The 24,875-nt window shown below is 33.8% G+C and overlaps 1 protein-coding gene across 1 annotated transcript; it reads left to right on the plus strand.

The window, feature by feature from the left end:
• The first annotated feature begins 11,989 nt into the window (after positions 1 to 11,989).
• On the plus strand, positions 11,990 to 23,678 carry LOC149940514 (uncharacterized). The gene is made up of 6 exons (XM_090178473.1): positions 11,990 to 12,090; positions 15,295 to 15,421; positions 20,487 to 20,563; positions 21,193 to 21,312; positions 22,589 to 22,651; positions 23,574 to 23,678. Exons 2-6 carry the CDS (start codon positions 15,304 to 15,306, stop codon positions 23,607 to 23,609), a joined length of 414 nt encoding a protein of 137 aa, XP_090034599.1. The 5' UTR covers positions 11,990 to 12,090; positions 15,295 to 15,303; the 3' UTR covers positions 23,610 to 23,678.
• The last annotated feature ends 1,197 nt before the right edge of the window (positions 23,679 to 24,875 follow it).

A 24,875-nucleotide genomic window follows, 5' to 3' on the forward strand; every position in this document is an offset into this window, starting at 1 on the left:
ATACTTCCGCCACGGGTGTCCCCACCCCTGTCCACACGTATCCCCCCGTTGGCGTGGCTGTTACACATTTCTCACCCCGATTAATCAGTTATTGTGTGTGTGCTGGTGTCTAAGGCCTCGGGTCGACACCGATGTTTGTGTATCTCAAAAAAAAAAAGATCAGACTTCTACGCTGAATCAGGTAAATTCAGGTACAGCCTAGTTCCTGGTGAGATCACGCGTAACTTGGTTAAAAGTTTTTACCCGCCCCATTGAAATTAATGTAAAGTTGGTGATAATTAAACGTTAATTAACCTACCAAATGGTATATGAAATATTCCACTGACAATTTTTTCCGTTTATATGAACTTAAATTTAATATAAAATCGTCTTGAAAAATCGTTTATCGCTTTATAACGTTCAAAAATAATATTTTAAACGCGTCATGTAGATAATCGAACATCTGCTCGTTTAGGTAAAGTTTGCATTGTCAACGCGCGTATTAGAAAGCAAAATGAGATTTTAGAAAGTAGGTTGTAATTCGGAACGATATTAATACTTTTCGCGAATTTTGTCATCAGTGAATTATAAATATGACTTGAAATTAGTTTCCAGGTTTATTTAAAAGCTAGTTTCATAACTTTTCATCGATTGGTTCGTTCACAATGTATCTTTAAAGTAAACGAAAATTTGAAGGCGGTGACTCTTGCCCAGCCTTAAAGCCCCATTTTCATGCTCGCTGGTAGCGGATAAAAATCGTCAAAATTCGCTTCCGCCACTCGCAAGCGTGAAAATAAAGCCAAAATATCTGTTTGAAACAGATCGAAGCGGAAAGTGAAAAAGTGTATAGCTGAAGCGGATTTTGACGAATTTTACCCGCTACCAGCGAGCATGAAAATGGGGCTTTAGCCTCGGTTTATTCTACAGCGTATTTTGAAACTCAAAAACCCGAGTACTATCTTTATATGATGGCGAACGCTAATTGTAATACGAAACAAATAACGAAAAACGCGGGATTTTGGGTAGTAAATGGACTTAGAACGTATTTCGTTATTTGTTTCTTATTACAAGGAGCGTTCGGGTTTTTCCGTTTGAAAATACGCGGCAGATTAAACCGAGGCTTAGTACTGGGCAAGATTCACTGCCTTTCATTTGCTTTCTAATACGCGGGTTGACAACGCAAACTTTACCTAGACGAGCAGATGTTCGATTATCTACATGAAGCGAGAAAAATAATATTTTTAAATGTTATAAAGCGATAAACGATTTTTCAAGATGATTTTATATTACAATTAAGTTCATATTAACGGGAAAAATTGTCAGTGGAATATTTCTGATATCATTTGGTAGGTTAATTAACGTTTAATTATCGCCAACTTTACATTAATTTCAATGGGGGCGGGGAAAACTTTTAACCAAGTTACGCGCGAGATCGCCACGAGAGGCGCTGCACGTCAATCGCTCGCTCCCTCTACACAGAAATATTAGGAAGCGCGCGCTCCAAAAAATAACACTTTTTATACACGAATGCGTATATATTATTTTATAGAAAGAGCTATTGAAGTTCTAAAAATAAATTTTTACAACTGTTTTAAAATATTATCTCTGCTAATTAATTAATAATCACTTTGAAATATAACGCAATAGACGGAATTTTCCAAAAATATACTTAGAAGTTTAACGGTAAGCAGTCCAAATTCCAAATTCCGGCCGACAATTTACCAAATATAATAGATATTTTGCCTTCCTGAACCTTTTTTAAATTCAGTGGATAAGTAGACCTTTATGTAATTTGAAATTTCCCATTTAAGGAAAAGTTTCGACGGGCTTTAGTTTTGCCATGGCAATCAAAAATGTTTTTGAGAACTTAAAATCTTCTTTACCCTATGGAAATTAACATAAATATTAGTAAAATGTGTAAATTAGGTAAGTACAAGTAAAATTTTCCAAATTTCTGTTATAAAATTAAAATTTGTAAATGCCTTTAAATTGGATACATATAAAAGTAAATTGGCTAAATTTAGGTAAATGCCATTAAATTGATCAAATTTAAAAAAATATAACCCAAAATTTACTTGTATTTACTCAACTTGCTCATTCTCCCCCAAATGTACACGCATTTACCCAATATAACCTGAAATTACCCTATGTACAATTTTTTCATATTTAAAAACTTTTCAAAGACATTGATGAAATTGTGACGAATCATAATTATAAATTCACAGATGAAAACCAAGAGCTCACGACAGTCAATTAATAAAAATTAATTAAACAGCTTCATTGAAGTAGAGTTAATGTTAAAAATATCGGTTTTACTAAAATAACTACCGTAATAGTTTACTAATTATTTATTTATTTTATTTTTGTACTACATATGCCTGGTCTAATGAACAAATGACATAATTAACAGTCTTTCACTTTTAATCCACTTGACCATTTGAAATGAAACTCGCACCATGATTCTCAAAATTCGACGCGTTATTCAACAGTTCCTTGGCATACCTCACCATTTAAAAACTTTAAAGAGGTGTTGAAGAAATTGTTTTTGCGGGGTTTGCCGAATTCTAACATTAAATTGATTTTAATTTCTTCTGAAACTGGGTGGTTCTTTTTTGAGGAGAGCGTTTTAACACCGGATATATCGGACTGAAACAATATACTCGGTTTGTCGCGAAAAAAAACTACAAGTTAAGTTCTGACGAACCAAAAATTATTTATTTAAAAACAGTAATTTTAAACATTTGTCCTTTCGGGACCGGCTATTTCCTGCTTTGGCAGGAGACCCTTTTAGTTAGGGCTTGAAGTAGAATTTTCCGTTCAACTAACTTGACCACTCCTTGGCCGAGGTATTTATACGGGGTTCAAACGTATTGTTCGGCCTCAGTGACGTAGGCTCCACAGCGGCCAGCAATGAAGCGAGGATTCCTTAGTCCTCCGCGGGTTTTTTCGGCTCGGACGAAATATCTCTGCCAAGGAGTGCTCTTACAATGGAAAGTTTCCGTTCGTTATTTTACAGTTTACGAAATTTTACAACAAAATATTATTTACACATCATACAACATACACTTTTATACTAAATTAATTATACAATTTTATTCATTTCTTTACCAATTTTTAATACACTAAAGACTAACACTAAATAAACTAACTTAAAAGTAACCAATTAAAGTAGCACGTTATTATTTTTCGACAGGTGTCGCTGCGTCAAAACTACTTAACGCAATTTTTTATTTCCCAGCGATTAAAAATGCTAGTATACGTCTTTTGTACCATCTTACTGTTAATCGAAAAAATAGTTTTCGAAACATTAGGGGCCCGGGAGGGGAGACTTTTGCAACACCCTGTATAATATTAATAAGAAGTATATAGTTTTAATGAGTATATTTCTTTTAAACGGAGTATTTTCGTTTCTATATTTTAAAGGTTTATTTGTTTCAATGCCGATTTAGGTTTCCAGCAGAGCGTCACCGCAGCAAGGTCTCATTTTCTTTTGCGAAAAACAAACACACCATTTTCGAACACCAACCCAAAATTTCAGTAAATTCAAAGATTTCACTAAAACAAATATCACATCGATTTAGATTTTAGTAAAAGATATATTTTTTTTGTATAATTTGTAATCATTTCAGAATATCGAAATATTTAGTTACATTGGTGGCTACGGTGAAGTTTGGCTGGGCATTTCTCTGTTTTCGGTGTTTTTGCAATTGAAATGTCTGATGATCATCTGTAAGAGTCGCCTGGCGCAACGAAAGAGTTCCGTTTGGAGAGAAAAGACATCTGCCGTCATCTCTTTACTGACTTCGAAGGAAACTAGGCAACATTAAACCATTTTATTAGAAGTAAATGAAACTCAATTTTAAACCATTTTAAAAAAAATTCAAATTGCTATTTAATTATTTTCAGTATAAATATCGTAATATAAAACGACTAAATGAGTTTTGCCACGAAAAATAATACTGGAAAGTTATATTATTTAGATGTTAAAACTGTATTTTGTTTAAATGTATAATTTTTTAAAATGTTTAAATATCCTGATTTTTATTGTCGTCTTAATTTTTAATAAATTACGATGTCCATCGAAATATTCAGGGATATATTTTTAATAACTGTGTTGGCAAATTTCAAACCGTAACTATTACCATGGAGTTAAAGTGTTAAACAGTCAAAAATAAATTATCTGTTCTTTATTTGCAGTTTCAATTTGATTTTAAAATATTTAATACGGAAATACTGGCGTTGTAACGTTGAATAACGAAAGAAATCGCTTCAAGAGAAAGGACTATTCAATGTCTTTGTCAAATGTAGATCTTACCGGCGTCTTCTAGGTTACAATATTATCTGAATTCCGTTTATTTAGCAGTATTATGAAATGTGCACATCCGGAACGAAACATTAAGGCGAGACCAATTAGGTGCAGACAGATAGTATATTTAGAAAGTCGTGTGAGAGGTAACGCACACCAACAAAGATATCAGCCCTCGAATGGTAATCGAATTTGCGTGTTTAACCGTCCTCGACTTCTAAATATCAACGTAGTAAAGATTTTCGGCGTCCAAAAGTTGCCATCCATACGTCGTTTACCTCAGCCAAGGGAAAAGGATGTTCCAAACAAAGTATTTTTTTAACATCTTAATATAACAAGACAATTGAGCCTGTGACATTTTCCTGAAATCCCCCTCTCGTGCTGCGGGTAAATGATGTCCGCGGATCGCCTGAAGATTGTCATTCTTTTTAAATATAAATAGATACGTTCTTCATTGAACTATATGAACTTCACTTCGTTATGTTTTGTTTGGTTCTGTATTCAATGCAACAGTTGTTTGCTTAACGCTAGAGTGGATCAATGATCCGTTATTTGAAATGCGATTCGACGTGAGAGGTTTCATGAAACAAAACTAAACCCTAACAAGATCTATTAACAGGTACGGTAAATTGATATATACACTGAGATTTCAGTTAAAACTTATAATTATCTTGGGTAATAACGGCTATTTAGTGCCAGGAATTATTCTTTTTCAGGGGCCCGTGCCCACTCATGGCCGCCTGGGTTTTTATAAATATTAATTTGGTATAAAATTTAAAAAGGTGATCCCACCCTGCTACACTTAACTAGAGTGGAGCCACAATCCCTAAATTCTTTACTTAACTAATAATTAGTAAAGCATTGGAGGCTCTGATAATTGGTGGTTGAGCAACGAATTTAGTGTTGGCGGTAGTTTATTTAAAAATTATATCTGCTATAAGATACATTTGTTCGGTACTTTTTATAACCACTATAATATATATATTCTGCACGATCAATGCATTTGAAATTTTCGAAAATGTGGAAATATAATCCGTAGTTTTTGGCTTAAAAATGGTTCCAACTACGTGAAACCCTTGGGCTGCTCCCTCAACTTTTCCACCTTTCCCACGCCCTTGGTGTTCCAACTTCGACTAACCTTTGGACTGATCCCTTCAACTTTTCCACCTCTCTGACGCCCTTGGTATTCCAACTTCGAGTAACCTTTCAACTACTCCCTTCAACTTTTCCACCTTTCTGACGCCCTTGGTGTTCCAACTTCGAATAACCTTTGGACTGCTCCCTTCAACTTTTCCACCTTTCCCACGCCCTTGGTGTTCCAACTTCGATAAACTTTGGACTGCTCCCTCCAACTTTCCCCCCTTTCTGACGCCCTAGGTGTTCCAACTTCGAGTAACCTTTGAACTGCTCCCCTCAACTTTTCCACCTTTCCCACGCCATTGGTGTTCCAGCTTCGAGTAACCTTTAAATACGCGTAATTGAAAATAAATAAATATGTTCCCATGTATTACGTTATTCCAAAAATTAACACATCTCGAAAATGCGTGTCTTTGGAGAAGTGGCTTTCAGTCTTTATATAAACAATTTTCTCAATCGAAAATACGCAATAACCGAATTTGGCAAAAACGACCGTTCCAACGGAAATTTTGATGAAGAAGGGGGATTCGGTTCGGTAACAATTAGAAGGAATAACAGGCTGAACAGCCACCCTGATAAGTACAGAGGAGCCATTGACAGAGCACAAACAAAAATACGCTTTACATCTCCGATTAATCATTGATTTTATGTTTTAAAGATTTTAGTTTAATCAAGATATCATCGTAATTAAAGCTTTGGATGGTATCGTAGTTATAAAGAATTTGATCTTCCCGTGGTCTACTAATATTTTATTACAATATTCAGCTATTTACATTGTTAGTACATACACAAATATTTCCCAAAGATTTAATATTAAAATGAACGCAGTCGGAAAGCTTGTTTTAGTTGCCTGTAAATTATGATCGAAAGCGTGTCATGTCAGACTTTAGTTTGAATAACAACTTCCCTAGCAACTGTTTTCGGGTGACGTGATCCTCAGTCCTTGGCGTGTGTAAATGTAATATAGTAAAATTCGAATCACATTGCTATCAGGATATCCACACTCAAGGATTTTGTGCTATGACTAACAACTATTGCGAAGTAGTGAACTTTACTCGTTCAACACGAACACATGCTATATCATCATATTGGGATTATATTTAGATTAATTGTGAAGTTGGTAATCAAATATTGGGTGGTAGCCGTTTAACTAAACGTTATTAACTCTGTTTTGGCGTTGCCAAGATTTTAAGAGATGTAGGCCAAAAGGTGGGCACCATTTTTTGATGTTACATATTTTTTAATTGCTGGGTTATATAAAATTTCTTGTGCCTACACCAATAAACTTGATGAGGCTAATGAACTTTTGCAAGACCCTCCATTTTTAGTTGAATTTTGGTGCATTAATCCTGTAGTAATAGGGGCAAAGCCTATAATTAGTGACCCGTTACACTGAAACTGATATATCTTTTGTTTAATAAGTCAACTTTAGTTGGCCCAAAAATATATATTTTTATTAACATTTCCTACTTCGACGATGTTTTTCGTAAAAGCCTTTTTGCATCGATTGTTTAACTCTTCGATAGAAGTATTCATCCTCCTTTAGTACTAATGTTATTCGCTTGAGATACGTACCTCCGCAGACTAACGCTGATTTTCCCGGGTGAAATACGACAAATATTTAATTTCTAAAGTGGGAGATAGCAAAGCCCACTTAAGTGCCTGTGTTGTGAATAGCTTTCAGTAAAAAGTAGAAAATGTCATTTGTAACGGGAATTTGTGGCGAACGGGGGAGTGGGTTTCGAAAAAGTCGATTATTTAGCATGACGTTATTTGTGAACAGCCCCGATTTATGTGGGTTTGGGTCTAAGTATTGAGCTTAAAATGAAAATATACAAAAGTAGTCTGCTATCCCCAAAGCTATATTTAAAGACTATGAGTTAATTACCAGTACTTACGTCAAACGTGAAAATGAAATTTGATTTTGCTTTCAAAACCAAGGCAGCCAAATTATTGCATTACTCGCTTCCAATTCTAAAAAAGGATATAACTTTAAATTAATTTCTTACAAGACTGCTTTGTTAAGGTTTATACCTTTGTACATTTCATCTGTTACGAAATCTTTCTTGGCCTTTAATTGTTCTTCTAGTTTGTTGAAAAGTTGGGATTTTCCAGTTTATTGAAATATCCTAGTTGTTAGTGGCCAAATATATGCCTGTATTTTTTTCTGGCTCAAGGTCAGACTGAATCACCCTTTGAAACTCCCTCAAGATCTAACAAAATAAACTTTCTTTCAATTGCATTCATTGTTTCGTTTTTCTTTCATGCTAAGTATTGCACTTACTTCTTCTTATCTTATTAGATTCGAAAAGATTTCAAATATTTCATGTACAGCTACTTTCCCCACCTCCACTTGTCGGTAGTTGAACGTTCTTTTCATTTTATCATCAATAAGCAACTGGTTGGGCTTAGCTTTTTTAATTTCTTTACGCAACGATTTTAAATGTGCCTCGATAACAAGTTGGGCTTCCAAGCCATCATCCTGAATTTCACAAAATTAGTATATTAATAATTTGCATGGTGAGCTTTTATCTCTTGAACATCCTTGTCATCAGTTAATGGTTTACATTCTTTTTTGAATTTCGTAATAAGGCTTGACATCCAAGTAGCCTAAAGTATTGCGTACTATTTATTCATTAGAATGATCTGCAACCAAAAACAATAATAATAATAATAATACATTTTAAAATTTAAATGTTACATGTGTCGGGATGAAAATAAATAGAAATATGCATACCTTTGTGGACCAAACGTGACCAAAAATGTTGTGTTAAAAATGTAGGAGCAATGAACTGTTATTTGAAAGGATGAATGACGTCATTGTTGTTCACAGAAATATACTTAAATAGTAATTAACTTGACATAGAAATAAAATATAATATATGCCCCTTCAAGGCCGCACCTATAAAAATAAAGATTAATATATGTCCCTTTAACGCTGGACCTATAACTACCTCTAAACTGTTTTTTTTTTCAGTTCGAAGAACGGTTTTTGTTATAATATATGCCCATTTATAAGAAGCTGTGCTTTGGAAATTTTGGGTTGAGTCACTCTTGTGAATTTGTTTTTAGAATTCCCAAAAGCCATTTTTCTGTTGCACTGACAGAAACCAACAGCCAAGACCACGCGGAAAGTATGCCCAAAACCACCACAACAAGATCCAAAATAGAGAAATTAATTTCGAAAAACCCCAGTAGATGGCGCATTAACCGCCAAAACTAGGTTTTTTTTTCGTGCGCCGTGTCAAGGTCGAGGTCAAAACTATATGAAATGTTAAGTTTACTATCATTAATGATGAGAGGATTCGAACCTACAAGTGCATTGTTACGACGTACCTTAACAGTTACCCCAAGGTGTCGAACGGCTAGGCGAACACGTCGCCGAATTACGGAAAGAGACTCCCGTTCTCTTCACTTCGTCATTTCGACTTTTCAAAAACTTAATTTTTTAACGGTGTTAACTAATTTATTACTAAAAGTCATATATCGTGGCCGCTGCTTTAAAATGCAAGGAATCCAAATCTGTTTTCCAAATTAAAATTGGACGAGTGGTTGAATTTAAAATCACCGGCAAAAAAATACGGTTCAATCCGAGGATCCGTTCCGACCGTTGACACGTTAAGTTGACGTGTCGCGAAATCTCCCGTTCAAGCAGCATTAAAAAGCATCCTCTACAATTCAACAGGTTTTTACGGCGGAGGAAAATACGACCTCTAAATAATAAAGCAACATCGAAATACTCCGCAATTCTACCACAGTGTTTCGTTCGCTTATTGAAGAGCATATTTCGATGAAGATTTTATCCGTTTTCTTTTAAAGGTACTAACACTAGTACAGCGGCCAGGAAGTTGTATAACCACTGTTAAACGGAGGTTAATTCTTCAAATCATACTAACGTTTGTTTTTAAATATTACGAGAAGTGGACCCATTGGAAGAAACTGTTAAGCGTAAAATTTCCCCTCCTGATTATGATAATAATAAAAATAATAATAATAACTAGGCATCATCTTTGATTGCTTTCAATTATTGAGCATTTCAACAATTTTCCCATCACAACAAGTTAGTTAAAAGTATAAATGGCATTTACCGTACAACCTTCTGCGAATCCTCAATTCGTCTTGGGCTCAGAGTAATACACTATTTATAATTTAAGCGTAGTAATTTGCTAATAAGTATTATTTTGAGTTATTATTAATTAGTTCTGAGAAATATTCTAGGGATTTGTGGTTTGGAGACGTAGAGCCAGAACGGTAATTGTTCAAATAAATATAATCGTGGCTTTTCGAAGTGTCACTAATTGACGTAATAATCTTCGTACGACGAATTACAAAAAAGGACTAAAGATTGACAATTTCTTTATTTCGGGATTTCAAAGGTATTTCCCTCAACGATAACCCTCAATTATCCCATTAGTTACGGAAAGAACAATTAAAGGATAAGATCAAAAGGATAATTTAACGATTCCAACCGAATATCCTGGTCACTACTGTCATTAAGTTAAAACCTTTTGATAGACCACCTTTGATTCTTCGCGTGAATGAAAATTCCCACCACTTTTTTGGGCTCAATCTAAATCCAAAACAAATTTGAAGAAATTAAAAAACTTACTAATAACTCGTACCGATAGGTCTTCGAGCGAATCTCGGATCAAATAGATCTTCGAGTAATAAACTACATAAAAACTAAATAAAATAGCCAGAAATTCCAACGGTAGACCGGTTTCGTTCTATTTGGAACTCATCAGTACCGTGCGGGAAATCTGGCTGGCGACTGTTATATCGAAAAGAGAAACTAAGCCTAAACATTAAAAATTTCAAAACGCGTTGCATAGCAACGGAAAGCTGAAAAGGGGGAGTGTGGCTTAGGCTTAGTTTCTCTTTTCGATATAACAGTCGCCAGCCAGATTTCCCGCACGGTACTGATGAGTTCGAAATAGAACGAAACCGGTCTACCGTTGGAATTTCTGGCTATTTTATTTAGTTTTTATGTAGTTTATTACTCGAAGATCTATTTGATCCGAGATTCGCTCGAAGACCTATCGGTACGAATTATTAGTAAGTTTTTTAATTTCTTCAAATTTGTTTAGGATTTAGATATATTATCCCTTTTAATTTAGGTACTAATCTACTTTTTCGCGTATTTTATCATCCTTCTCACAGTCCATAGGTGGTCTCTTCTAACTTAACTTATATTTTAACGAACCAATTATTGGTTTTCTGAAATGTGTCCAAAATTTAAATAAGATTTCGCGGAAAAGCAACCTTAATACCATCCAAATCTGTTGCTTTTGCATTGTGCAATTTATCGTTTTTGCTAATTAAAATATAATTAGGTTATATAATAGTAATGATATTTCATCAAATTTTTCAAACGTACATTAAATCATAAATTAAGAGATCATTCATGATATATTTATCCTATTATGATTTGTTGATTGCCGGCATTTGTAATTAAATTAATTTGATTTTGAAATTTTAATTTAAGAAACTTGTAAGGTTTAGCATAAAAAGAAATAATAAAGGTGTTTAACAGTCTGGATATGACTACGTTACAAAGATAGGGCTAGTATATTTCTTTAGCTACATCCTAAGTTTAAAATACAGACTCGAAACTCTAATAAAAACTTATCTTCAGTAGCTTGAGATTTAAAAAATATACTGATAGCTCATGACTAATTCAGCTTGTCATTTTTCAAATACAGTATGGTCAATTTAACGAATATTAACCTTGACCCCGATTATGACCGTCAGCATTGTAAAAATTCTGGTTTATTAATTCCGAAGAAGAAGTTGCTTTGAACAAACCATTTCAAAAATGAGCGGGCTTGAAAGCCCCCTTTAAGGTTCTACCATAAGTAACACAAGACAATGAAGTATGATACTTCCTATTCTCCTTATGCTATTGTTTTAATGGTAGTCTGTTTCTCAAAGTTCATTAATTATATTATAATTGACCACAAATTGGGCTATTCGAAACAGAGTGAGGCGTTGTCAAAGTCTACCAAAACGGAAACGAAGCCTGTTACAGAGTCTTTGTAGTGGTTTAACGGTTTCTACATGAAACTAGGAATTCGCATACGTATGGAATAAAATTATTGCGTATAACCAATAATGTACGTATACTTTGCTGGAAAGACCATGTTGTGATGACTCGATGGGATCATGGTGAAATTGAGGGGGAAGAAAAAAGACTGATTTGATTTTTTAGGGCGAAGGAGGATCTACTCTTCGAACATGAGCAACGGAAAATATTATCCATTAAATATTCAAATTTAAATTTTTGGTATAACCTTCTAGAGTAATGATTAATGTCAAGCCGTCTCCGAACGTAATGTATATAGTACACGTGTATAACTTTCAACGTTCATAGCAGCTGCCGTACGAGTTATTCTTCGGTACATCTGCATTTTTGGTTTTCAAAAACCATTTTATAAATGCGTTTTATTCAGTGGGATGCTACGTTATTAATCACAAAAAAAACCCAATTTATTTAGAATTGCAGTCAGTGTATGTTTTCATACTTGGCCAGTCTCAGATACAATCCAACTTCATTCATAGTTGAGATATTATCCTTCGAAGTCGCAGTTAAAATCAAACCCATCGTAGCTGAGAAATCCTCTTGATAGGCTGTTGTTAAATCCGTGTTGAGCAATTATCATTTTATAAAGGTAGGTTTCATTAAAGTAAATATTAACCAGTATATTTCTTTGATAAAAAATTTAAATGACAACGACATTTATTGTGCGTAAGTAGTTTTTTTTAATTAGAAACACGACTAGTAATTACTATTACTCCTTCGTCGAAGCTGTGACCTGTTTACAATCCGTACTATTATTTACCACTTAGGTCATTTGATTTTAACAACAAAATTGCACTAATAAAATTTATTTTTTTCAAATTCGTAGTCCAATGGTAGTGGTGTTAGGACGGTAATCCAAAGGTCGTAGGCTCAATTCTTGCCCATGGTGATGTGGTTTCTCTCAGTCCCTCTGGTATGGATACATGCGCAGAAGTATTGCTTGGTTAAATAAAACTTCTATAATAGGCATTGTGTTTAAATTGAGGTTTTGAAATTTTTTCTATCCATGTATTTTTAATTTATATATAAAATTTTATGGGATTTTACAATTTTTTTTTTAATATTTATCGCTTACGATACCGGTCCAGTTTTTGATTTATTAGTTTTAAATTAATCGTCTTGTGCTCTTAAAATATTGTTGTCATATTATACTGATACATCTGCACAAGTTAATAAGTGTAGTTTGATGTTTTGTAAATGTCTTCAAAGCCGTAGTACAGTCAAAATAATATTGAACACCGACCAAATTGCAACAGAAACTGTCTGAACGGCTACTGGACGAAAACAATACTAGAAACAAGAATGTTTTTTCTTTAGAACTATAAGTAATATAATTAAACTTAGAGCATTTCCTGGCAAATAGAAAAATAAGAGTTAGAAAATGTTTCGGGTGATTGCTATATGGAAAGGTCAAAGGTCAAGTGTTTTAAAAATGATTTAAAGGGTCAAAAGTTAAAAAAAAACTAGAAATATATAAAATTAATTATAAAAAGCCCCAAACAAGCACTTGAAAACGGTCCACGTAGCAAAAATATAGGAGCATTACTTGAAACAGCTATGATTCTAGCGATTTTATAGGTCAATGTTATTTTTAACACACGAAAAGGGTAATACGAAATATTTCTTTTTTGCTTGATAACTGTAAATAAGGCTTGGAATTTCAGTGCTTTCTTGTAAATATACCCGGATAATTTAAAAAATGATATCAATTGTTTTGTGTATCACAAATGCAAAGTTGATCATTGAGGCGCTCTGTTTGAAATGTAGTGTACTATTTTAAAATATTTATAATTATACTAATTTTTAAATACATTTAAAGTTGGTTAAATCTGATATTCTATTTGTATCTAGGGCTCGGCGTTCGGATAAGAAATTTTCCGTTCATTTATTTTATATCCATATCCTAAAATTATCCGAATAAAAACTTATTTGTTTTTTATTTTAAATCGTATAATAGTCGCGAATAATATCCTTAAGTAAACAGTTAATCGAATTTTTTATAAATAATTCAAATTTTGGCGGTTAATGTATCCGTTTCCCCGAGCTCTATTAAATTGTATTCAAAAACATCAAATTATTAAATAATAATAATAATAATAATAATATAATATAATAATAATAATAATAATAATAATAATAATATAATAATAATAATATAATAATATAATATAATAATAATAAAAAATATAATAATAATAATTAATATTAATTCCTTGATAAGGTAGAAGGTAGTTTTTGCAATTGTAATTGAAACGAAGTATGCTTTATTTTTTTACCAAAATAAAATAAATGAGTATTAGTTCATTACGTTTCTTAGGATGCCGAGTTAGTTAACAAAGAATGCGTTACGAAGGACATAAATTGAGTTTTATTTAACAATGGGCGTTAAGTCACTCGTGGCAAGGCATCTAAGCTTCGAGTTTCGTTCCTTGATATCTTGCTCCCCCTTGTGACGCGTAGGCCCCTGCTCTTGGAGGACCCCATTGGATTGCTTCTGCCTAGACAGCCTAAGGGATAGTGCCGCTCTGGTTATGTTTGACAGAAAGCCAACAAGTCTGTGAATGAGGATTATATAGCTTCGTGGTTCCTTTGGTATTAAGAACTCTTAAATTACTCTATAGTGACCGGCTTTAATCAATTTTATAAGAGATCCGGTGAAAATTGTTAAAGACTGTCTTTATGTGGATTTCTGATCTAACAATGTAAGATAGCTTATCCATGAAATCCTATTCGTGGAACTGTTCTTTCGCGAACGATACTGGCTAATAAACATAACTTTATCAAATAAACTTAATGAAAGACTTTTTTTAACTTTAAAGAGATTCTGTTGTTGATAAAGTGGGTATTGTTGTAGAGTGAGTACAAATTGCGTAAAGTAATTTTAGACAAAACGCGTAGGGTTATTTATAGGCAAAATACTTATAGGTAGTTACTTGCCAATTTTAATATCCCTATACTTATTCGCAATACCATTTTGTATATTTTTCTTTACATTTACTTTACTTTTTTCATTTATATCTAAACTAGTGTCTAGAAATACCCAAAAATGTGTAGCATATCTCAATTAGAAGAATTTGTGACGTACATGTTGTGTACTATTCTGACCTTTCCGTGGTAATGCGACATAAATTTTATTCCTTTTTCTCGCATTTATTGCACTTAAAAACCGTTTTTTTATTCGTGTTAACGCCAAAATAACACGATATACACGTTTCACCCTTTCAAGTTACTTCTCTGGCAAAACTGACAAAATTGAAAAAAGGTTTTCTCGTAACTTGCATTTTTACGTCCAGAAATGTTTTCACATATGTATTGAAAAAAAATTCTGGCGAAACCAACAAAGTTAACTTGGTAAACTATTTTTAAAACGTTAACTTTAACGCTAAATTTCACTCTCGACTAGGGTAGGAAAACAGCGTTTCAGCAACGGCGTAAATTTTTTTTGTAAATTTCTCAAAAATTTTTAATAAATATTTGTATTTAATTTGGGGCCCAGTTGGCCCGCAACCCGAGTTCGAATGATTAATTTTAAGGGCCCCTGATTTTTTTTAAGAGCCATTGGCCCCTGGACTCCAGCTGTTTCCAATTCTGGGAACAGCCACGTTATGAAGCTAGAGCCCTTTCTAGAGTGATCTCATGATTTTCCGATACACATTATCTGATTCAAGCGCGTAAATTCTGATCACATGGCGACAGTTTTTCCGAAATATGTTTTGACCATTTATTGTTCGTTGTCACGCCTTCTCCGTGATTTTCAACACTGATCTGATAATTAACGATATTTGATTTATAGGATTGAAAAATGAGTTGGGTTGGAGCTTTATTCGCATTCGCTTTGTTCATTATTTGTCTCGCTAATGAACCATTGACGGATGATGAGCTAAGACAAACAGTTGAATTGTTAAGTGAATCTGGTTGCGGTAAGTTTACAATCTAAAAGGTTCTCAGAGTCAGCGCGAAGGTGGCAAGCCAGGTAGCTCAGTGCCAACCTCCAAATTTTGCACGCACCTAAATTTTTTTTCAAGAATTTTAGAAGAAAACGTATGTAGAGATTTCTAAAATGGGTCCCGAAATTATTGAATGAGACCCCAAAGAAAATCGAAAATTAAAGTGAAACCCGAGAATGTTTAGTTCACATATTTTGATTTGATGCCAACATAAGAAAACTATAGTTCAACACTTTAAAATGTTTTATGTACGTAAATATAAATACACTCATTTTACATTGAAAAATAATACGTCGCAGGAAATTTCCCAAGGGGCGTGAACAAATTTTGTTTTGGGGTCAGTCGCTCAAGTTTCGGTTGCCTGTGGTTTGAACAGTTGTTTATAGCTGAGAGAACATCCCAGAATACGAGTCAGGGCATTGGCGGTGGAAGGAAAATATTTGGTGGGGTACAAAAGTAGAAATCCGGCCAGCCTACAGTGTTCCGAGAAAATAATCATATTATATAAAATAAAATTATTATTTCTGAAAGTTTTGTAAAAGCTTAAACCAAAATTTGATTTATGAAATATTTGAACGGCCAATTTTTTTTGGGGGTCAGGGGAAATTTAGGCAACATTTGGCATTTATAAACCAAATTATTTAATTATTTTTAAGGAATGGCTCCCTCTGAAACCTAGAATGCATATTGTAGTTCACGTTTAAAAAAATAAAGCAAATCTATGTTAATTTTGGCGTTAGCAAAATATATAATAATAACATTTTCGGGGTCCTATTTTCCTAAATCATAGCGGCACCACCACTAAAAACATCATTTCGAAACATCACCACCTGATTTCGAAACAAACTTAAAATAAATCCTAAGTTTGCAATCTAGTTTTATTTTGCCGATGTTCTATGAACAACCAAGGTTAAAAAACAGGCTAAATTGATTATGCGTATCGAAATGTTTTGTAATTTTTAAGATGGAGAGTATATCAGAGGCAACAGCCACATTGTAATATGTTTCAACAATTTGGTTGAATCAACTAATGTACATTTCACAAAATAAGAATTTCTTTCAAGAATAATCTTTATTTGAGGAATAGATTTCGGGGACGGTAAATCATTGTTTAAATTGATTTTTTTGGGGGAAAAATGTAAACAAAGAAATTTACCGGTTAATATTTCGGAAAATGATTAAAAAACATGTATTATTCGTAAAATTTGAGCTTTTTATCGAAAAAAACGTCGTTTTTCCGATTAATTTTACAAATTTATCAAAACATTTTTCAGATAATACAGAAATATAAATTACTTGATAAAAACGTTTTATGAATAATTTTGAGAGCTTTATCTATTGAATAAAAGTTAACCATCCCCGACCACTATTCAGGAAGAAATGTATTTATAAAATTGAATATTATTAGTGCCAATGGAAAGTCACTCGATGACTTAGGCCTAAAGTGGTGTATTGGGGAAAAATTAATTTAATTGAAATTTTTTTAATCATTTGAACTATTCGTGGAAAAGTTTTATTCACATAATTTATTAAATTTAATCTGATTTATGGTGACTATTTCATAAATTAACCCGAAAACATTACCAAAAGCAACCTAGCTACTGACTACATCCATCCAAAAGTATATCTTGTGATAAATCGTAAACTTTCCCCAGGAAGCCGAAAATATCTTACCTAATACCTTTTTCTACTAGGGCTAGTACACAACCACCTGGAAATTAAATTTTCATTATTATCGATACAAGGATAATAACTCCCAATGTATTTTAGCTAAGAATTTTAAACTTTAAACTTTCCATGACCTCAACCATGTCTTCAAAGTCATTAAAATTTATTTCGAGAAACATTAGAGAAACAAAGTTGGTTTCAAATAGAAATAATAATTTTAGGTGTAAATAATTTTGATCCTTCCTTATTTGCCAATAACAAGTAGAAATAACTAACAAAACATGAAGGTCGTGATGAAAATAATGGCTTTGGTCCCATTCGACCGAAATCCCATTCGTTCGAAAACGATTTAACATTGAGTCCCAATCGATTGAAAATACCCCAATTGTGCGGTTTACAGCCCAATTTTGTACGTTTATATTATTTTTTATAGTACATCAAATTTCGTTTTTATGAGACGTTTTTTAAATAGGTTTACTTCTTATATAAATAAGTTTTGATAGTCTTATTGGAGCCAGTTAGCTAAAATGGAGAAAATAGCTCACAAAGGAGGGTTCGAATGAAGAAGTCGCGTTAGCCTTACTCGACGATATTGCTACAAACTTAACCATTCACATTAAAAAATGAAATTGTTTGAATTATTGTATTCTTGATATAAATAAAAAGGTCAAAGCATAAATATATTTATAAAAGTGCGCTACCCTAGGAAAGTGAGAGACTAACCTAACCTAACCTAACCTTACCGTTAGTACACCTGTAGCAATTTTGTATAGGTATAACGTTTTTTGCGTACCCTGCTATATCCCGGGGCAGAAGTAAAAAACAAAACAAAAGGTCCCAATGAACCGAATCCGCCTTTTGGGCTATATTTCGGAAACATATTGAATTCGGTCGAATGGGAATATACCAAAATAATGTACCGGAGACCAGGTTGAAGGGCTAATAACTCGAAAAATACCCATGCTAGAGTATCAAAATTTGCTAGATATACTAATTTGGTAGGGCGGCTTTAGAAATTGCCAACTCGGATGACCATTAACTCATGGTTGTTCAAGGTCATTCAAAGTTTATCTCGAAAACCAATGGATTTAGAGAAATATTGGTCCAGTTTGAAAGGTTTTCATCGTGATAATTTGCATCGGGTTAAAGACTTAAAATTCCAATTTACACACTTTTTAAATTGAAACCATTTATCTAAAGCCATTGGTTCTCGAGATAGACTTTGAATGACCTTGAACCATGAGTTGAATGTCATCCCTTATCAAAAGACCGAGACACTAAAGAAAAGGAAAGCCTTCATGGTCAACCAAAGGTGGCTTAGCGATAGTTTTCGGTCGCGAAACGTTCCAATATTCTTGGAAGGCAGTAGCGGCGCCAGCAACAGGCCGGGGTAAGCCTGGGCCTACTTGAAATTTTGGTAGGGGCCTCCAAAAGTCGTCTTAAGGGGCCTCCAAATTATTTAATATCAGAAAATTCTGTAATTTGTTTGCGAAATAATTTATTTATTAAATTTTCAATATTCAATGCGAGTGATTCGCTTAACGACACTGCTGTTTTTATTCCTTTCAAAGTTACGAGTAACTTTTCTTTGACAGTAGTTTATTTTTTAGTTTTAATTTTTCGCAAGCGCTACTATATCCAAATTGTATCTTTAATTTTATCTTTACAAATAAATGGTTCTTAAACTTACTTTACTTACAAGGAGACGACTCGAGGTGTAACGCACCGATTTTGTTCAAACTCGGGGGTTTGGTAGACATTCATGTATCTTGAAACACCCTAAAGGGAAATGTCTCCGTAGACAACCGTTTTGCCATGGCAACCAAAAATGTTTTAGACAACTAAAAATTGAAATTTTCCCATTGAAAATAATATCGGAATCTGACCAATTTTAAGGGTACCCAGTTTAAAAAATTTAAATTTTTGCAAATGCTAAAAAAAAGAAAATATAAATATAAAAATAATGAAATAGTTCGAAATTAATTAAAACCTTAAAACTGGTCAGATTCCCATGTTATTTTCAATGGGAAAATTTCCATTTTGTGTTGTCAAAAACATTTTTGGTTGCCGTGGCAAAACGGTTGCCCATTGAAAAAATTCCCTTTAGGGTTTTTCAAGTTATATGAAGGTCTACCAATCCCCCGAGTTTGAACTAAATCAGTGCGTTACACCTCGGGCCGCCTCCTTGTTAGTGTACCTACGTAAAGTTGTAAGTTCTGATGTAATGAATGTAAATGCGAAGTACCGATGGAATGAATGTAAATTGATAGACTGGAATTCAGTCGTAGAAATAAGTAAATAACTACTCATTTGTTAAGTGTTATCTGTTTAAATTCATAATTAGTTCTAATTTTTCGTCACGTACCCATAATTTAGGGGAGTCTCCAAATGGTTGGCCTACCTCCCCAAAAATCCTGGTGCCGCTACAGTTGGAGGGTGTTAGGTTCTTTGTGGTCAATTCATCGGACTCTTAAAATATAGGAAAGTCTAAAGACGTCCATGCCACCGCATCTTTGAGAGAAGTGTTCGTCGTTCGCAGGGGAAAAGCAGTCTCCTTCCACTTTCGCTACGCCACCTAACGGTATCATTATTTACAGTATAACGTGAAAAATACTTACATTTCAACCTAACAGAGAAAGTTCTGGTGGGGACACTCTCACCTGGAAATAAACTTCGCCTGTTACTTTTATCCTTGGGGACAAGGCTTGACCTTCAAATCTACATTACTTAACATTTAATTTAATGTATGGCAAAACCAAATACGAATCCTACTAAAATCACATTTTGGGGCTTATACTATAAATCCATTCTATTCATTGTATAATATATGTATTCGTTTTAAAGGACTAGGGGGAGGCCACCTTTAACTTAAAATGGTTAACTTTGATTAGATTAAGATACTTCTTGATTTACACGGTACACTTATAATTATTTCGGGGAAACCGGATTTATAGTTGCTATATCACGTAAGTTACCTTAGCTTAACAGGACCCAAAACAAGGCAATAAGTAACCCGAGCCTGGAAATCTTGGTGACTTGACAAAAATATGAAAGGGAGCGAAAATAACGCGAAAAATAGAAATGGTAACAGAAAGAATGTGGCTTCAATTATTTGGTCCCCGAAATATGAAAACGTTCCTTTCGTTCGCCTGGCCTTGTCACCGGCCCGTTTCGTGTGGATGGAACCCGTCGCCACTTTCGTTATGATTAAAGGGACGTTTCCTGATACTTGAGGGCGCAAAATGTCTCAGTGGAATTACCATTTTCCCTGTATTCAAGGTGATGGTGATAGGCCAGTAATTATCGCGTTCTTCTACGTTTCTTACGTTCATTGGCTAGTTTCTCACGTCTTCACTGTTTTTAAAATTAGGATGTGAGAGCTCCGACGAAGTTATAAAGGCTTTCCTGAAATGTTTTGAGAAAAACGATTCGATATGCTATCATCAAGTAAGTTTCATTTTTAATAACTCAAATAAAACACTTTAATTGGAGCGCGTGACGGTAATGGAAAATTCCCGAAATGTTCAGAATTGTGAGATAGTCCAGATAATGAATATACATGTATCATTAACTATACTCTAAAGTACTGGTGACGTATCTTTCTAAAATTCCTTATCAAATCCATTATGATAATCAATTACACAAATCGTATCGAACTAGAGCATGTGTTCGAGTTCATGGCGGTATTAAAATAGTTATGATAAGATACAACGTATCCTAACAACAAATTTCTAAAAAAAATAATGTAAAATGATTATATTTGGAGTAGTATCGGTAGTAAACTACCAGTGGCGTAACTAGGAACTACGGGCGGCCCCCGCGAAAAACGACTCGGGGCCCTTTTAAACAGCACCGATTTTAAAACTTAACCAGATCGCGTTTTCATTGGCAACTGCGGAAGTTTTTAAGAGGAGCACGTATCCACCAATTGAGGCTACAATATTCTTGTTTTCCTTCCTCCAACCCAATAATATGTAGCTCAGCTTGCTTACAAAATAAAGTTTCGCGTTATAAAATTCACAGAATTTGGTTAAGTAGTACATCCACAATATGCTAATTGAATGGTATGTTTTAAGGTTGAAGATTCCGTAGAATCTGGAGGTGTATGTAATAATTTTAACAACAATACGTCTAACGTTGGTTTAGAAGCTATGGTTCAGGTTTGTAGATTAATAACACCCAAGGACAAATCCAGCGTGAGTATTTGAATCACAACTTTATTTTACCTTTTTATCTTCAAAATTGACGACCGGATGGCTGGTCGTTGATGAGAAGGTATTATAGTACGATGACTGAGACCTTTGGCCACACTTATTATGTTCCAAGGCAATTGAAATTTTTATTACCTTATCTAATGGAAAATATGACAAAATATTAGACACTAGGTTTCAGTACCCTTACGCTAGTGGTGGATTCAAATTTTATTTAAATATTTTGTTCACAATTGAACAGTCCAAATTTTAGTATAATTTGTACCGAATTAAATAGTATGAAATTCAACTTGATTACGATTTGATGGAAACAATTTGATTCAAACCAGTTAATGAACTTCTGTCCAAACCAAATCATTTATTCTCCCTACTTATAAACGACAGCAGTGTTGCCGGTCATGGTTTGTAAAAAATGACTGCAACCACATGTTGGAGTGAAACAAGGACTATATTACATCTTACAATTGTAAGCGCGGCGGTCCATGGTGGTAGAACAGGCTCCTATGATCACAGGCGTCCATCGATAGCTCGCGATCAATTTGATTAAAGGAAAAGTCCAGGTTGGGTAAAACTTGGGTCTATTTGAAAGATCATGTTTAAATATACTAAAAAATATCTGTCGCAAAATTGTATCTTTTTTTAACGACGATAAATTAATTTTTAAACGAGCGAAATTTACCGCCAAGCGAGCTGCCATTTTCTTTCGCCTTCCCTCCGCAGACCGCACGCGGAGCAAGCGCGCGTGGGGAACAGAGCGCTGTTAAAGCCTGTTATAGCGCGAACAGCGCGTGATTAAAGTCCTAAAACGTCACCCCGAAACAAAAAATGGCAGATCGCTTGGCGGTAAATTTCGCTCGTTTAAAAATTAATTTATCTTCATTAAAAAAAGATACAATTTTACGACTGATATTTTTGAGTTTATTTAAACATGATCTTTCAAATAGACCCAAGTTTTACCCAACCTGGACTTTTCCTTTAAATTTGAAATACCATCTTATTAGAAATATTGAAATTTTACTTTTTTAAGCTTAAATCTTGCAACTATTGACCTAGTACACTTTCGGCAAGAGCATGTTGGAAAATATTTTTTTATCACTCACGTTTATTCAATGGCAACTAAGCTGATGGTGGGATCTTAATTGGAGTGACAGAAGCTAGCTCATTGAGTAAATGTTTGTCGGGATAAAAATATAACATAATATGTAAAATAGTTTTTAAATACCTTTAATAGAATTGTAACAAAACAATTCGTTTTATTCAGTATTCACTGGTGCAATGCTTCTATACACAAGCAACAGTTCCGATCAATATAGCTGGTATTATGGTAAGCTATTTCGTTAATTTTCAATTAAAAATAGGAAATTTTTAATTTGCTATATATTCGTGCATTTAAGTTAGGAAATCTAAACGTTATGTGTCAGAAACAACTACCGATATTCTATTGCTAAGAATGTTCAGTATTATTTAAAATGATAGTCCATGAACTTTGAAATACCTATCGGCCTTTCGCGTTCGATTTCTAAAATTTTCTTTAAGTTGGGTCAAATATTTTTCAAAAATTTAATAAAATTAAAGTTGTACCATTTTAGAAAACATATAATTAATCTTACTTGGAAGCAGTATTTACATTATTTTCCATCATCATGTTAGGCTTAATAATGTAGTCAAGGTTTTTAAACCAATCTAGCAATCAGAAAAAACTATAACACATGCACATAAACCCGAAAATAATGAAATAAAGTCTATTAGAAGTAACCGTTTGTTTTGCTTAAAACAAAAACTGAAATTCAACATTCACCCAAAGTTCATCAAATAATAATGGACAGCAAAAATACGATAAGTCAAAAATTAAAAGTTGAATAAGTGGCAACTTCACTAAAATGAAACCACAATGAGAGATTACGCTTTGAATAGCTTTGATTGTACTTTATTTAGTATTCTCACCGTTAACTGCTAGTGAATTTCTGGCACCGCCACAGCTACTGGCTTATCTAATTGCGTCATATGCCCCCCTCCAGTTTTCCAAACTTTGCAAGACCCCTGAATCTAAGAGCAACAAAACAAATACACCCAGCACGACGACAACACAAGTCGTTAAAATACGCTCGAAGAATTCAAGACATTTTTCAATGGTTGTTAGTAAAAGCGGTAATTTGTAACAGATAATACAAATATTATGTCGTGTTTAAAAGGTTGCTTGAGTTTCTTTCTGCTTTCATATAGTTCTGAAATTCTGTTTATTTCAGGGTTGCGGCAAGGAAGTGAATGGAGGAGGCAATTAAGAATTAAATTTCCGTCTGAAAAATGCCACGCGGATTATGGAGAATAAATAAAAATATTTCAAACAGTTATTAATAGTTTTGTACTTTTTATTACCAAATTATCAAATATTATTTACAGAATTTCTGGTAAAATGAAAGGCGTAGCGTCATGATTTTCAAAGATCTCATTATTTGCTATTTAGAAAACCACAAAATTTAACTTTAAATGAAAATAATATTTATAATGCGCAGGAATAATAAGAATTAGCCCACCTAGAAATATTGTTTGCTCTCTCCAATACATTGTGGTATTTTCAAGCGCAAAATATTTTTTGATTGCGTTTAATCAAGAGATCCAATCCCGTATAATGAAATTCTAATTACCAATCATAATAGCGTACGCACAAAATCTCACAAAGTAAGAATTTAGTTGATTGCATTTCGAGAATAATGTTCAACTTAACAACTTTTATTTCATTTTTTAACCTTCATGAAATTTAATTGCGCCAGGTTTAGAATGATAAATGATATGATTACGTGTTCATTCATCTTGGAGTAGATTATACAATGACTACTCTAAATGAGGAAGCTAAAGATTTTTTCAAACGCTATTACATATAAGCCCAATTAGTCATGCGCTGGTGCTTCGTGGGTGACTGAATTAATTTCGTTGCTGTTTTCAAACGGACTACCGCTACGAGTAAATGTACGGGCTAAAGTGGTTCCTCGAAACCCTCTTATTTCAAAAACTATATTGCGTAATAACATTAAAAACCGCACTGCAAAGCAACTCATATTAATAATATTACATAGAAAATTTCCACATTATCCGAAAAATCTAGCGTTAGCCATTGCGACACCAAATATGATGGTGGCACTGGGTGAAAACGTGGAACAATTCCTTCTGCGTTGAGTTTGCAAGTTCTTTCCTCACTGGTTTATGGGGTTTCCCCCTATTTCTTCAGTTCCCCTTCCATAAAAACTTGTCGAGGTTAATGTTAATAGTTAGTGTATAGAGCTGTTGACTCGCGTGGCATGAAGGGCTTGCCACCACCCTCCTACGCATTGTAACCCGGCCACCTGGATTAATGGCTTTAAAAGTCGCTCGATGACTTAAGCCTAAGGTGGTGCCTTGGGTATTAGCCTAGCTGATAATTATTAATAATATTACTTTCTAACAAAAATGCAAAAAACCATTTGAATCTGGTAATAGAACTTCCTTTGCAGGACAATTAATAAATAAGAAATAAAATTTTGTGGTACTAAGAATTAAATTGTAGATGATAA

The sequence above is a fragment of the Leiobunum rupestre genome, chromosome 6 (genome assembly GCF_980474605.1).
Source record: "Leiobunum rupestre chromosome 6, qqLeiRupe1.1.hap1, whole genome shotgun sequence".
NCBI classification, from domain to species: Eukaryota; Metazoa; Arthropoda; class Arachnida; order Opiliones; family Sclerosomatidae; genus Leiobunum; species Leiobunum rupestre.

Bases quoted from the DNA above. Each gene is read 5' to 3' on its own strand.
- LOC149940514 (XM_090178473.1), top strand. From the start codon at position 15,304: ATGAGTTGGGTTGGAGCTTTATTCGCATTCGCTTTGTTCATTATTTGT. The intron at 20,564-21,192 runs GTAAGTTTCATT...GTATGTTTTAAG, and splicing joins ATTCGATATGCTATCATCAA to GTTGAAGATTCCGTAGAATC. The intron at 22,652-23,573 runs GTAAGCTATTTC...TGTTTATTTCAG, and splicing joins TCAATATAGCTGGTATTATG to GGTTGCGGCAAGGAAGTGAA.